This window comes from Salvelinus alpinus, chromosome 9 (assembly GCF_045679555.1).
Source record: "Salvelinus alpinus chromosome 9, SLU_Salpinus.1, whole genome shotgun sequence".
NCBI lineage: Eukaryota > Metazoa > Chordata > Actinopteri > Salmoniformes > Salmonidae > Salvelinus > Salvelinus alpinus.
Genome location: NC_092094.1, coordinates 5,887,359 through 5,900,395, shown reverse-complemented (window position 1 = coordinate 5,900,395; position 13,037 = coordinate 5,887,359). Strand labels below are relative to the sequence as shown.

The window sequence follows — 13,037 nt, the reverse complement described above, 5'->3', positions numbered from 1 at the left end:
ACAACGCCTGGGACGATGCCCCCGATGCAGGTGGCCGGATGGTCTCCTGAGGGATCTCCTCCCAGACCTGGACTAAAGCATCCGTCAACTCCTGGACAGTCTGTGGTGCAACGTGGCGTTGGTGGATGGAGCGAGACATGATGTCCCAGATGTGCTCAATTGGATTCAGGTCTGGGGAACGGGCGGGCCAGTCCATAGCATCAATGCCTTCCTCTTGCAGGAACTGCTGACACACTCCAGCCACATGAGGTCTAGCATTGTCTTGCATTAGAAGGAACCCAGGGCCAACCGCACCAGCATATGGTCTCACAAGGGGTCTGAGGATCTCATCTCGGTACCTAATGGCAGTCAGGCTACCTCTGGCGAGCACATGGAGGGCTGTGCGGCCCCCCAAAGAAATGCCACCCCACACCATGACTGACCCACCGCCAAACCGGTCATGCTGGAGGATGTTGCAGGCAGCAGAACGTTCTCCACGGCGTCTCCAGACTCTGTCACGTCTGTCACGTGCTCAGTGTGAACCTGCTTTCATCTGTGAAGTGCACAGGGCGCCAGTGGCGAATTTGCCAATTTTGGTGTTCTCTGGCAAATACCAAACGTCCTGCACGGTGTTGGCCTGTAAGCACAACCCCCACCTGTGGACGTCGGGCCCTCATACCACCCTCATGGAGTCTGTTTCTGACCGTTTGAGCAGACACATGCACATTTGTGGCCTGCTGGAGGTCATTTTGCAGGGCTCTGGCAGTGCTTCTCCTTGCACAAAGGCGGAGGTAGCGGTCCTGCTGCTGGGTTGTTGCCCTCCTACGGCCTCCTTCACGTCTCCTGATGTACTGGCCTGTCTCCTGGTAGCGCCTCCATGCTCTGGACACTACGCTGACAGACACAGCAAACCTTCTTGCCACAGCTCGCATTGATGTGCCATCCTGGATGAGCTGCACTACCTGAGCCACTTGTGTGGGTTGTAGACTCCGTCTCATGCTACCACTAGAGTGAAAGCACCGCCAGCATTCAAAAGTGACCAAAACATCAGCCAGGAAGCATAGGAACTGAGAAGTGGTCTGTGGTCACCACCTGCAGAACCACTCCTTTATTGGGGGTGTCTTGCTAATTGCCTATAATTTCCACCTGTTGTCTATTCCATTTGCACAACAGCATGTGAAATGTATTGTCAATCAGTGTTGCTTCCTAAGTGGGCAGTTTTATTTCACAGAAGTGTGATTGACTTGGATTTGCATTGTGTTGTTAAAGTGTTCCCTTTATTTTTTTGAGCAGTGTATATATTTGGTAGCACAGCCTTTGGTCAAAATAACTGCAATTAAGCACTTCCTATAGTCCTCAATGAGCTTCCTGTAGCTCTGTACTGGCAGTTTGACCCACTCCTCTTGTACAAACTGCTCCAGTTCTCCCAGACTTGACGGGTGTCTTCTCCCAACTGCTGTTTCCAGATCTCTCTACAAGTTTCCAATGAGATTTAGATCTGGACTCCTTGCTGGCCACTTCAGAACAGTCCAGCGTTTTGTCTTGAACCGTTCCTGGGTGTTTTTTGAAGTGTGTTTGGGGTCATTGTCCTGCTGGAAGACCCATGGCCTTCGAAGGAGACCCAGCTTTCTGATACTGGGTCTGACATTACACTCCAAAATGCCTTGGTATTCTCCTGATTTCATGATGCCATGCATACGTTCAAGGTGTCAGGATTTACCTAGGGGTCAAATGTTTGGTGTATTTTGAATAATTGATTATGCTTATGTTAATAGAAGGGGAGGGGTTATAAGACCCCTCCCTCCTTACATTTATAGGGTCATAGACTACAGATTAACAATACAAATTCATTGTAGAGGTTTAGAATTCCACAATTGTTTTTAGTTCTCTCTCCATTTCATTATGAAGAGGCCCCTCTGAGTAATGTGTGACTGTGAAGGAGCAGCTCTGCAGGGGAGTGGAGGAGATAAGGCTAGTCAAACATTCCACAATAAATCAGCTTTGGGGAGTGGACGTTTACGATAACACTAAAAGCCATTGTTTATATAGGAGTTTTGGTCTCAGGAGTAAAAAAGGTAACATCACTAGGTAACATCACTCAGTGACATCACTAAGGCGGGACTTCGGTTTAACAAAACAACTTGAGACCTTTTGTTTGAGGCAGAACTTACTCGGAAACATGCGTGCTATGTTCCTGTTTGTCAACTTCTGTCTGCAATTGCATTAATAAAGGTTTTTGAATGATTTAATTAAAGATATTGTCATAATGCTAATTTCACCAATGAACCAATGATTGACAAAGAAGGACGTAAGGAACGAACCCTAACAAAGGTCACTGAACCTCCTCCATGTTTGACTGTAGGGAAGGTGCTTTTTTCGTTGAAGGCTTCATTTTGTTTTCTGTAACCATAGAGATGGTGTGCTTCACCAAAAAGCTCTAATTTGGTCTCGTCTGTCCACAGGAAATCCTCCCAGAAGGATTTTGGCATGTTCAGGTGTGTTTTGGCAAATTGCAGTCGGGCTTTCTTACGTCTCCCTCTCAGCAGTGGGGTCCTGCTTGGTCTCATATCCTATAACCCCCTTTTCATTGAGTTGGCGACGGACGGTGCGAGGTGAAACTGTCGTACCTTGTGTCTGAAGGTCAGCTGGAATCTGTGTGGCAGTTGATCGAGGTGTTTTCTTCACCAGTCAAACAATCCTTCTCTGTAATTTTCCATCAAGTTCTCTCTTGCGGCCACATCCAGGGAGGTTGGCTACAGTGGCATGGGCCTTAAGCTCCTTGATAACATTACGTACGGTGTAAACAGGAACATCAAGGTCTCTGGAGATGGTCTTGAAGCCTTGAGATTGTCCACGCTTGGCTACAATCTTGTGTCTGACCTCGGATAATTTTCTGGATTTCTTTTTTTCTCTACATGCTCATTGCGGTACACACAGTGACACGAAACAGGACAATGAGTCCTTTTCTCTATTTAAACAGGTGAATGAGTCCTTTTCTCTTTTCAAACTGGTTGAATGAGGGATTTTTATATTGCAGGCACCTGCAACTGTCCACAGGTGAGTTCAATTACAAAGTGAAGGAGAATCACCTGCTTGACATGTAATTATTTAGAACTACTTCTAGAAGGTGCCAATGATATTATCCTGGCCATTTTAGGATTTATTTGTGGAATAAGACAACATTTAGTAAATTATTCAGATTTTTGTTTTGTTTTGTTCAACTGCAAAACCAAAGACATACGTGAATACCAAACTATGTTAAGTTTCAACAGTTTTCTAGAAGAAATTGTGCAGTATTTGAAAAGAGTGCAAAGGTGCCAATATTTTTATCCACGACTGTATTTCCCACAGTTGTGTCAAGTTGGCTGGATGTCCTTTGGGTGGTGGAACATTCTTGATACAAAACAGGTAACTGATGAAGTTGAAAAACACAGCAGCGTTGCAGTTCTTGACACAAACCGGTGCGTCTGGCACCTACTACCATACCCCGTTCAAAGGCACTTAAAATCTTTTGTCTTGCCCATTCACCCCTCTGAATGGCACATACACAATCCATGTCTCAAATGTCTCAAGGCTTGAAGATCTTTCTTTAACCGGTCTCCTACCCTTCATCTACACTGATAGAAGTGGATTTAACAAGTGACACCAATAATGGATAATGGAAAGTATTCTGAGCCCTTGACTTTTTACACATTTTGTTACGTTACAGTCTTATTCTAAAATTGATTAAATATATTTTTTTTCAGCAATCTTCCCACAATACCCCATAATGACAAAGCTAAAACGGTTTAGTCATTTTTGCAATTTTTTTTAAACTAAAAAAACTGATTCAGACCCTTTGCTATGAGACTTGAAATTGAGCTCAGGTGCATCCTGTTTCCATTTATCATCCTTGAGATGTTTCTACAACTTGATTGGAGTCCACCTGTGGTAAATTCAATTGATTGGACATGATTTGGAAAGGCACACACTTGTCTATTTAAGGTCCCACAGTTGACAGTGCATGTCAGAGCAAAAACCAAGCCATGAAGTAGAAGGAATTGTCCATAGAACTCCCGAGACAAGATTGTGTCGAGGCACAAATCTGGGGAGGGGTACCAAAACATTTCTGCAGCATTGAAGGTCCCCAAGCACACAGTGGCCTCCATCATTCTTAAATGGCGGAAGCTAGGAACCACCAAGACTCTTCCTAGAGCTGGCCGCCTGGCCAAACTGAGCAATCGGGGGAGAAGGGCCTTGGTCAGGGATGTGAGAAACAAGATTCTCTGGTCTGATGTCACCAAGATTGAACTCTTTGGCCTGAATGCCAAGCGTCACGTCTGGAGGAAACCTGGCACCATCCCTACGGTGAAGCATGGTGGTGGCAACATCATGCTGTGGGGATGTTTTTCAACGGCGGGGACTGGGAGACTAGTCAGGATCGAGGGAAAGATGAACGGAGCAAAGTACAGAGAGATCCTTAAGGACCTCAGACTGGGGCAAAGGTTCACCTTCCAACTAGACAATGACCATAAGCACACAGCCAAGACAACGCAAGAGTGGCTTCGGAACAAGTCTCTGAATGTCCTTGAGTGACCCAGCCAGAGCCCGGACTTGAACCCGATCGAACATCTCTGGAGAGACCTGAAAATAGCTGTGCAGCGACGCTCCCCATCCAACCTGACAGAGCTTGAGAGGATCTGCAGAGAAGAATGGAAGAAACTCCCCAAATACAGGTGTGCCAAGCTTGTAGCGTCATACCCAAGAAGACAGAAGGCTGTAATCTCTGCCAAAGGTGCTTCAACAAAGTACTGAGTAAAGGGTCTGAATACTTATGTAAATATGATTTCTTATTTTATTTAAATAAATTAGCAAAAATACACTTTTTGCTTTGTCATTATGGGGTATTGTGTGTAGATTGATAAGAAAGAAAAAAAGCTTTTAATTCATTTTAAAAAGGCTGTAACGTAACTTTATCATCATTAATTCAATTTAGACGTACACATGACCAAACCCGGCTTGGATAACACTAGAGGCCCCTTCGGTCTCCAGAGTTGGGAAAAGCTCATTTTAGTTTTTTTAATCTTGCACCCTTTATGTGGAACAACTCACAGAGCTCTCTGAAATGAGATGTTCTGGTCCCCCTTTTGGTCTGTTTAGTAATGATCGGAGACCTCTGATAAATCCAGGCTGTATCACAACCGGCCGTGATTGGGAGTCCTATAGCGCGGTGCGCAATTGGCCCCAGCGTTGGCTGGTGTAGGCCGTCATTGTAAATAAGAATTTGTTCTTAACTGGTTAAATAAATAAAAATGTATGTTTTTCTTAATTATGTTTTGTAATGTTGTATATTTTGTGTTTGATGTATTTTATGCAGGACTCATCTGTAAAAAAGAGAGCCTAGTCTCAGTATGACTTCCCTGTCAAAATAAAAGTTTCATAAATTGTCCTCTAAGAAAAAAAAGATTCACAGGCTCGTAACAGTTTACACAAACACCAAAACTACAACTCATCTCCCAGACATGACATTTCCTGTTGCATCTCTACATCCAGTAACAACAGCAGATAAACAGAGACAACACAGAGAAAGAAGAGCTCTATGGCTGTGTTTACACGGCAGGCCAATTCTCATCTTTTACCCAAATATTGTCAAAAGACCAATTACTGAAAAAAAGAAGATTTGGGCTGCCTGTGTATACACAGTCTTTGAGATCTCCCATCAGCCTAGGTTATCCCAAGTGGCGCAGCATCTCAGTGCTAGAGGCGTCACTACAGACCCTGGTTCGATTCCAAGCTGTATCACAACCGGCCCAGCGTCATCCGGGTTGGGTTTGGGCCTGGGGTAGGCTGTCATTGTAAAATAAGAATTTGTTCTTAACTGACTTGCCTAGTTAAATAAATAATGAATCTAACTCACAGGCGAGCCAAAGTTGTGTCCTATTTCATGTGCGAAGGTGATGTGTGAGACTTTAGGAGGGACGTGAGAGGCGTAGTTCTGCACTGTGATGATGCCGGTATTCAGGGACTTCTTCTTTCCGTCAGAGTACAGCTTACTTTTCTCACAGATCCCTCCAGAACTCCCTGTGGATACACAGTCAAGTATTAGTGAGGGGTAGGATTATCCTCTCATAATGATGAACCCAATTTGATAATACAAAACTGGATAACACAAGTTTATCAAATAAAAAGACTCAGTAAAGAAGGGAAAAAGTAGGAGAGATGCTCAATAATAAAAAGACAGGAATAGGGCTAATTTCATAAGACAGAAAGACTGACTGATTCCATGACAACGTCTGTCATTCCAGCGTGTAATATCTGCTGTTGATCTACAGGGTGTAAGAAGTGTAACTGTAATGTGTGTAAATAGTGAAAAGGAAGTCTTATGGACCTGCAGGAGCTCCGACCCAGGCCAGGCCCAGGACACCATCATCAAAGTCCCTGTCAGTGAAGACGTAGGCCAGACAGTAGTCGTCATGGTTCTGCTCAGAGTTCAGCTCCAGGAACTTCTCCACGCCGATGTTAGCGAAGCGGAATGGGTTGGACCGGTCCCGCTCATCTGTAGTGGTGTTGATCTGGAGCAGGGAGTGGTCAAATGTTGTGTTGATAAGAGGAAGTGGAAACAGGAAGTGACATCATGACAGACAACAGGAAGTAATGGTGATGACTGCTGAACTAACAAGTTGAAAGAGGAGAAGAGGCCGAGGGACAGCGGACACTTTGAATCGCTAAAACGGAATGCACTTTGTGACAACTGTTTTTGTAAAAAAAAGGGGTTTTAGAAATATAATTTAATTTGATTGATGCCAGGTCAAACAACTAGGTAGGGAGGGACTCACCCGTATCCAACTAGAAGTAATCAATCTTTAGACATGCTTTGAGGGGGCTGGGTGGAGCAGAGCGGAGGGGGAATGGGGACAGACAGCCTACTAAATGCCACCCTATCCCCTATATAAGGGTTCTACATAGGGAACAGGGTGTCATTTGAGACGCAGCACTCGGGTTGATGTCACGTCACATGAAATCCTCGTAGTCTTGTACGTAACCTCCATCGAACTCGCCGTAGTCCGCTAGGTCATCCTTCATCTTGGACTTCATCCCTCCGGCAGGAACCACGCCTTTCTTTTTCTTCTTTCCTTTATTCAGCTGCTGTTGGAAACAAAGAGGGATGATTAGTATTGTCCTTTATTCAGCTGCTGTTGGAAACAAAGAGGGATGATTAGTATTGTCCTTTATTCAGCTGCTGTTGGAAACAAAGAGGGATGATTAGTATTGTCCTTTATTCAGCTGCTGTTGGAGATAAAGAGGGATGATTAGTATTGTCCTTTATTCAGCTGCTGTTGGAAACAAAGAGGGATGATTAGTATTGTCCTTTATTCAGCTGCTGTTGGAAACAAAGAGGGATGATTAGTATTGTCCTTTATTCAGCTGCTGTTGGAAACAAAGAGGGATGATTAGTATTGTCCTTTATTCAGCTGCTGTTGGAAACAAAGAGGGATGATTAGTATTGTCCTTTATTCAGCTGCTGTTGGAAATAAAGAGGGATGATTAGTATTGTCTTATGACAGTAATTATTTTTTGTTGTTGCGTAATTTCCATTAGGGCACGCAACTCCAGGTAGTACTGTTCCAGTCTGTTTTCTTCCGTTTGATGCCTAATGAACATGACCCGGACAAGACTGAATACCGGTCTAAGTAGACCATGTGTACTGGTGATAAATGTCAATACTTGTCTGTCATTTAAATTAAATAAACCACTAACCTTTTCCTGTTTCTGTTTTTCACTTAGTAAGACTGTGAGGGTGTTGCTGACTTTTTTCAAGTCCTCCACCTCCACTGTAACATAAGAGGTGCACAGTTAAAACATGATTTCATATAATACAGGGACATAATACAGGCCCCACTGACCGTTGAGATGCACGACCAATAACATTGGTTACTTTTCAAACTGTATATTATTAAATTAATACTTACGTGAGAGACAGAGGTCTCGAAACAAGGACTCTAGGAAGCCGGAATAGTGTATGGAACTCTCAAAAGGTGATATCTTGTCTTTTAACAACTTTTCAAACTCTGTGAACTCATCTTTAGAAGACGGGCTTATACCATCAATTCCTTTGACGTTGTTGACGACACCTGATTTGAGAAGGAAAAATGATTTGAGCACCATGATATTGTAGCGACCCGCACAGACAGCTGTGTGTTATGTGTTAGGCTAGTAGGCGGTTGTGTTGTACTGACCAGTACCCAGTGTTCGCGGGGTCCGACATGTCAATCAACCTGCTATCTGCCAATCACGGGAATGCCTGGAATGTTCTGATGCCGGGTTGGCGGAATGGCGTGGAGGGGGGTTGGGCAGGGGGGTGGAGCATTGGAAGTTAAGACCAGGTTCAGCCTTTGTTCTCTCTTATGTCTGGCCTTCACAAGAGAAGGTCACGGTTGGCTTGTGGGTTATCTTTCATTTATTTGGCGTGGGCTACGTCCAAACAGTAGCCTGTGTAATGTTGGGTTAATAAACCGTTAATTCGTAAACTCAAACCTCTGTCTGGACAATTGTTCCTTTATGATCTAGTCAGGTCATTACATTGGTGTCAGAAGTGAAAACGTTGATAAAAGTTAGCCAGCTAGCTAGCTGACTTCTGTGGCTAGCTACCGTAGGTGAGAACGGGGTTGAAAATGCTTCGAGGGAATCCGAAAGTGAAGGTGGAGGTAGGGGACGATTATGGCCAAGGAGGTACGTGTGAATGGACGTCGGAGGATCTGGCTGAGGAGACCGCCAGGGCGTCGGAGTTTATTGTGTTGAGCACACATTTAGGCAGCCAGGACCACAGGCCGGGACCACTCTGTAGGCCGCACTGTCGGTCTAGCTCTCACTGCAGTCCAGTGCCATGGACATCTTTGAAGTTTGGCCTCGAGTAATTTAGGAGGGCAACTTTATAAAGGCCTCCTCACAATGGCCTTATCATACAAGGCTCTATAGACAGATTTAAAAATACATAGGCTATTTTGCGTTGATGATGTATGTATTGAAGTGGTTCAACATTCAAGTGTATTTTATTGACAACATAGAACTGCTTGTACAAGGCGACGGTCGGTGGAAGTCTGGCGCCACCAAGTGGACAATTTGTTTTATTCCCTTGTGGCATCAACGCTTCCCGAGATATTTTATAAAATATCAAATGTAATGTCCGTTTTATTATCTACAAATTATTTATCCAACCCCTATTTGATAGAATATTATTCCAATTTAGCTGTAAATCTGGTTTTAACTCCATAAGGATTTGTCTAGTTTCCGATTGGAGGGCGGATGACCGCGTGACTTTGTATCCTACCAATGTGTTACTTTGTATCAGTGAAAAGTGTCTTTTCCCGACGTTGATCAAATCCCGATCTATGCCACCGTTTTTTAACAGCATCATCATCTTTGATATTTGATGTAAAGTTTACAGAGCTCATTTTGCTCTAGCCGTTTCCGGATTTGACGTGTCTGAGAACGGCACCTTCCTCCCGAAAGCATTGCGGTATCGCTTCTCGGCCTTTTGGCTAAGATCAAGTGTAGTATCTGTTATATGTATATGTTTGTATTTATAGAATTCTTTGTATTGATTTTTGGAGATTGTTAGAGACATGTTAAACTTGAATGTAATAATACTGGTCAGGTTCTGCAGAACAGCACTTTATTGAGTAGTTTTGCTATTGTTATATTGTTACACTACTTTTGGATACTGTTTTTATGAATCGATGTAATGTAATGCACTGATTTTGTAATTGTATTTTAATGAGAAATGAAAATAAAAAATCTTTTTCCAAAAAAAAAAAAAAAAAAAAAATCTGTTCTTATCAGTTTAATATCTGATACGTCCCCTATCTGGGGACCATATATTAAATTGATTTTTGGAATAGGGAGATGGAATAGGGGCTTGCTCCGTCCACTCCACGCATCGACCTGGTATTGCAGTACCTCCAGGAACGGTGCACCCCCTGCCGTTGTAAAGAAAAAGCAGACGAAGCCAACCGGATGGTTCTTTTATTAGAATCATGATGGATATTGGGTTTAATTAAGCAAGTCTATGTCACTAGATAGTGGTCAGTCACCCATTTAATCAAAACAAATTCAAAAAGTTTTTGATGCTTTAATGCCGTTTTTATGTGTATAAAATGATGTACAAAAATATATGTGAGCTGTTTTCAAAGGAAATAAAACAATAAAGAAAATATATGTTCTCTGGGAGACCCGCCAGGGACCTGTGGAAGAAAACAGGCCCTGATCTCATGTCTGCCAGCAGGGGAAGACCTAACGCCCCAGCTCGTGCTGTTATGGGGTGGGCCGAAGGCCTCCACCAAGCTCTGGCCCACCCTCACGTGTCTGAAGGACGTACTGTGGTCCTCCCGCAACCTGCTGGTAGTGACACGAGTAGAGACCACCCTCCAGGCAGTGGCCATGGTAGCCACGGATGCCCTGGGGTGATACAGAAGAAATGGAGCCTCGACCCCAGGCGAAGGGTCCCCCACAACACCCAAGGTCCCGGCGGGCCATTTTTATAAACTATCTCTGGAAGCACTGCTGCCACAAGGGAGCTAAAATAATTGTCCACTTGGTGGCGCCAGACTTCCACCGACCGTCGCCTTGTACAAGCTGTTCTATGTTGTCAATAAAATACACTTGAATGTTGAACCACTTTAAAAAAATGTTATTTAACTAGGCAAGTCAGTTAAAAACAAATTCTTATTTACAATGACCCACCCACCTAGGAACAGTGGGTTGAGGGGCAGAACGACAGATGTTTTACCTTGTCAGCTTGAGGATTCGATCTTGCAACCTTTAGTTACTAGTCCAAAGCTCTAACCACTAGGTTACACCTGGCTTCAATACATACATCACCATCAACGCAAAAATAGCCGATGTATTTTTAAATCTGTCTGTAGAGCCTTGTATGATAAGGCCATTGGGAGGAAAAATTCCCTATGGGAAAAATGAATGGTGGAAAAACAATTGGACAGTTCGCTGCATGGACAGTGCCATTGAGGACTTAAGGCATTTTTAAAACATTGGTCAACTGGGTGCAAGGATGGGCAAGAATGACAAAATACCATAAACATCAATGTATCAAAATAAACAGTTTTTATTAAAATACAGAAATATATGTGCAAGTAGCCTGAACAGCAACAACATTCTCAGTTACAGAAACCTTTAACTTGCTATGACAGTGATACACTACATGACCAAAAGTATGTGGACACCTGCTCGTCAAACATCTCAATCCAAAATCATGGGCATTAATGTGGAACTGGTCCCCCCTTTGCTGCTATAACAGCCTCCACTCTTCTGGGAAGGCATTAATATGGAGTTGGTCCCCCCTTTGCTGCTATAACAGCCTCCACTCTTCTGGGAAGGCATTAATATGGAGTTGGTCCCCCCTTTGCTGCTATAACAGCCTCCACTCTTCTGGGAAGGCATTAATATGGAGTTGGTTCCCTCCTGTGCTGCTATAACAGCCTCCACTCTTCTGGGAAGGCTTTCCACTAGATGTTGGAACATTGCTGCGGGGGACTTGCTTCCATTCAGCCACAAGAGCATTAGTGAGGTCGGGCACTGATGTTGGGCCTGGCTCGCAGTCGGCGTTCCAATTCATCCCAAAGGTGTTCGATGGGGTTGAGGTCAGGGCTCTGTGCAGGCCAGTCAAGTTCTTCCACACTAATCTCGACAAACCATTTCTGTATGGACCTTGCTTAGTGCACGGGGGCATTGTCATGCTGAAACAGGAAAGGGCCTTCCCCAAAGTTGCCACAAAGTTGGAAGCACAGAATCATCCAGAATGTCATTGTCTGCTGTAGCAGTAAGATTTCCCTTCACTCGAGGGGCCCGAACCACAAAAACAGCCCAGACCATTATTGCTCCTCCACCAACCTTTACAGTTGGCACTATGCATTGGGGCAGGTCAGATGGTGAAGAGCGATTCATCACTCCTGAGAACGTATTTCCACTGCTCCAGAGTCCAATGGCGGCGAGCTTTACGCCACTCCAGCCAACGCTTTGCATTGCTCATGGTGATCTTAGGCTTGTGTGCAGCTGCTCGGCCACGGAAACCCATTTCATTAAGCTCCCGACAAACAGCTCTTGTGCTGACGTTGCTTCCAGATGCAGTTTGGAACTCGGTAGTTAGTGTTGCAACAGAGGACAGACGATTTTTACACGCTACGTGCTTCAGCACTCGGCAGTCCTGTTCTCTGAGATTGTGTGGCCTACCACTTCACGGCTGAGCCGTTGTTGCTCCTAGATGTTTACAGTTAACTGAGGCAGCTCTAGCAGGGATAGTGATGAACTGACTCTCTCTACCCTATCACACAGGGTCTCTACTCCCTCTCTCTACCCTATCACACAGGGTCTCTACTCCCTGTCTCTACTCTATCAAACAGGGTCTCTGCTTCCTGTCTCTACTCTATCACACAGGGTCTCTATTCCATGTCTCTACCCTATCACAATTTTCGTATATACGGGTTCGCTGTATCACCGCGCAGGGTAAAACAGGGAACTGGCAGCTGTTCTTATACCGTGATGACGTAGTTCCAACGCGTCTGTTGGCCTATCACAGTAGAGGCTGAGCGCGGTTTAGACTTTGCCCAGCCTATGCTGGCACCCGGACTTGTCCAAGTCCCTTAGTGCTCTCCTCTGTCCACATCTGGTTGTTGGGTAGATTAGATCCGTCTTGTGTCTGTCGATTCTACACTGAAACAGTTCCTAATATGGTATTGTCCAGTAATCTACCCTCCCTGGTTGGCTTAGAGAGATGCACCCCTCCCCTCTCCAGATTGACCACAGCTTTTATGGCCTGTCACTCAATGTTGGTCAGTCTTTACTCACATACATCTGTATTGTTTGTGTGTGTGTGTAACAAAACAATATTAATCTTCATACAATATGGTAGCAGGCTATAGTGCATAAACATAAATCCTAACAGGATAAAATACGTCTCTCTTTGTCGCTAAGTTATACAGTATTTAACGTCATCCCTGGATAAAATACATCTCTCTTTGTCGCTAAGTTATACAATATTTAACATCATCCCTGGATAAAATACGTCT

General features: G+C 44.3%; 2 protein-coding genes, 1 non-coding gene and 2 pseudogenes across 3 annotated transcripts in view; 3 read left to right on the top strand and 2 right to left on the bottom strand.

Annotated features, from left to right (window-relative positions):
* LOC139584111 (disintegrin and metalloproteinase domain-containing protein 10-like) overlaps positions 1-6,575 on the bottom strand; it is a gene marked incomplete at its 5' end in the record, with an annotated part of 42,107 nt that extends 35,532 nt beyond the window's left edge. Inside the window, 2 exons of the mRNA XM_071415618.1 lie at positions 5,876-6,039; positions 6,347-6,575. Of these exons, the coding sequence (XP_071271719.1) occupies positions 5,876-6,039; positions 6,347-6,575 (393 nt within the window). The remainder of the gene's footprint in view (positions 1-5,875; positions 6,040-6,346) is intronic.
* Positions 6,576-6,692: 117 nt separating this feature from the next.
* On the bottom strand, positions 6,693-8,271 carry LOC139584204 (eukaryotic translation initiation factor 3 subunit J-A-like). The gene is made up of 3 exons (XM_071415777.1): positions 7,929-8,271; positions 7,717-7,790; positions 6,693-7,104 (listed from the first exon to the last, which is right to left on the bottom strand). The coding sequence occupies exons 1-3, from the start codon at positions 8,122-8,124 to the stop codon at positions 6,970-6,972; spliced, it is 405 nt and encodes a 134-aa protein (XP_071271878.1). The 5' UTR covers positions 8,125-8,271; the 3' UTR covers positions 6,693-6,969.
* A 359-nt stretch (positions 8,272-8,630) lies between these two features.
* The window catches only part of LOC139584110 (centrosomal protein of 152 kDa-like), a 155,945-nt pseudogene continuing 151,538 nt past the window's right edge, over positions 8,631-13,037 (top strand).
* LOC139531082 (U2 spliceosomal RNA) lies at positions 9,478-9,649 on the top strand (annotated as a pseudogene).
* LOC139531046 (U2 spliceosomal RNA) lies at positions 9,751-9,937 on the top strand. The gene has a single exon (XR_011666192.1). It is a non-coding gene; the product is annotated as a U2 spliceosomal RNA (small nuclear RNA).

What these genes read in the sequence shown, in the direction of transcription:
- LOC139584204 (XM_071415777.1), bottom strand. Translation starts at nt 8,124, where the DNA reads ATGGTGCTCAAATCATTTTTCCTTCTCAAATCAGGTGTCGTCAACAAC. An exon ending in TCGAGACCTCTGTCTCTCAC is followed by an intron (nt 7,791 to 7,928) that starts GTAAGTATTAAT and finishes CTTATGTTACAG; the next exon opens with TGGAGGTGGAGGACTTGAAA. An exon ending in AAAAACAGAAACAGGAAAAG is followed by an intron (nt 7,105 to 7,716) that starts GTTAGTGGTTTA and finishes TGTTTCCAACAG; the next exon opens with CAGCTGAATAAAGGAAAGAA.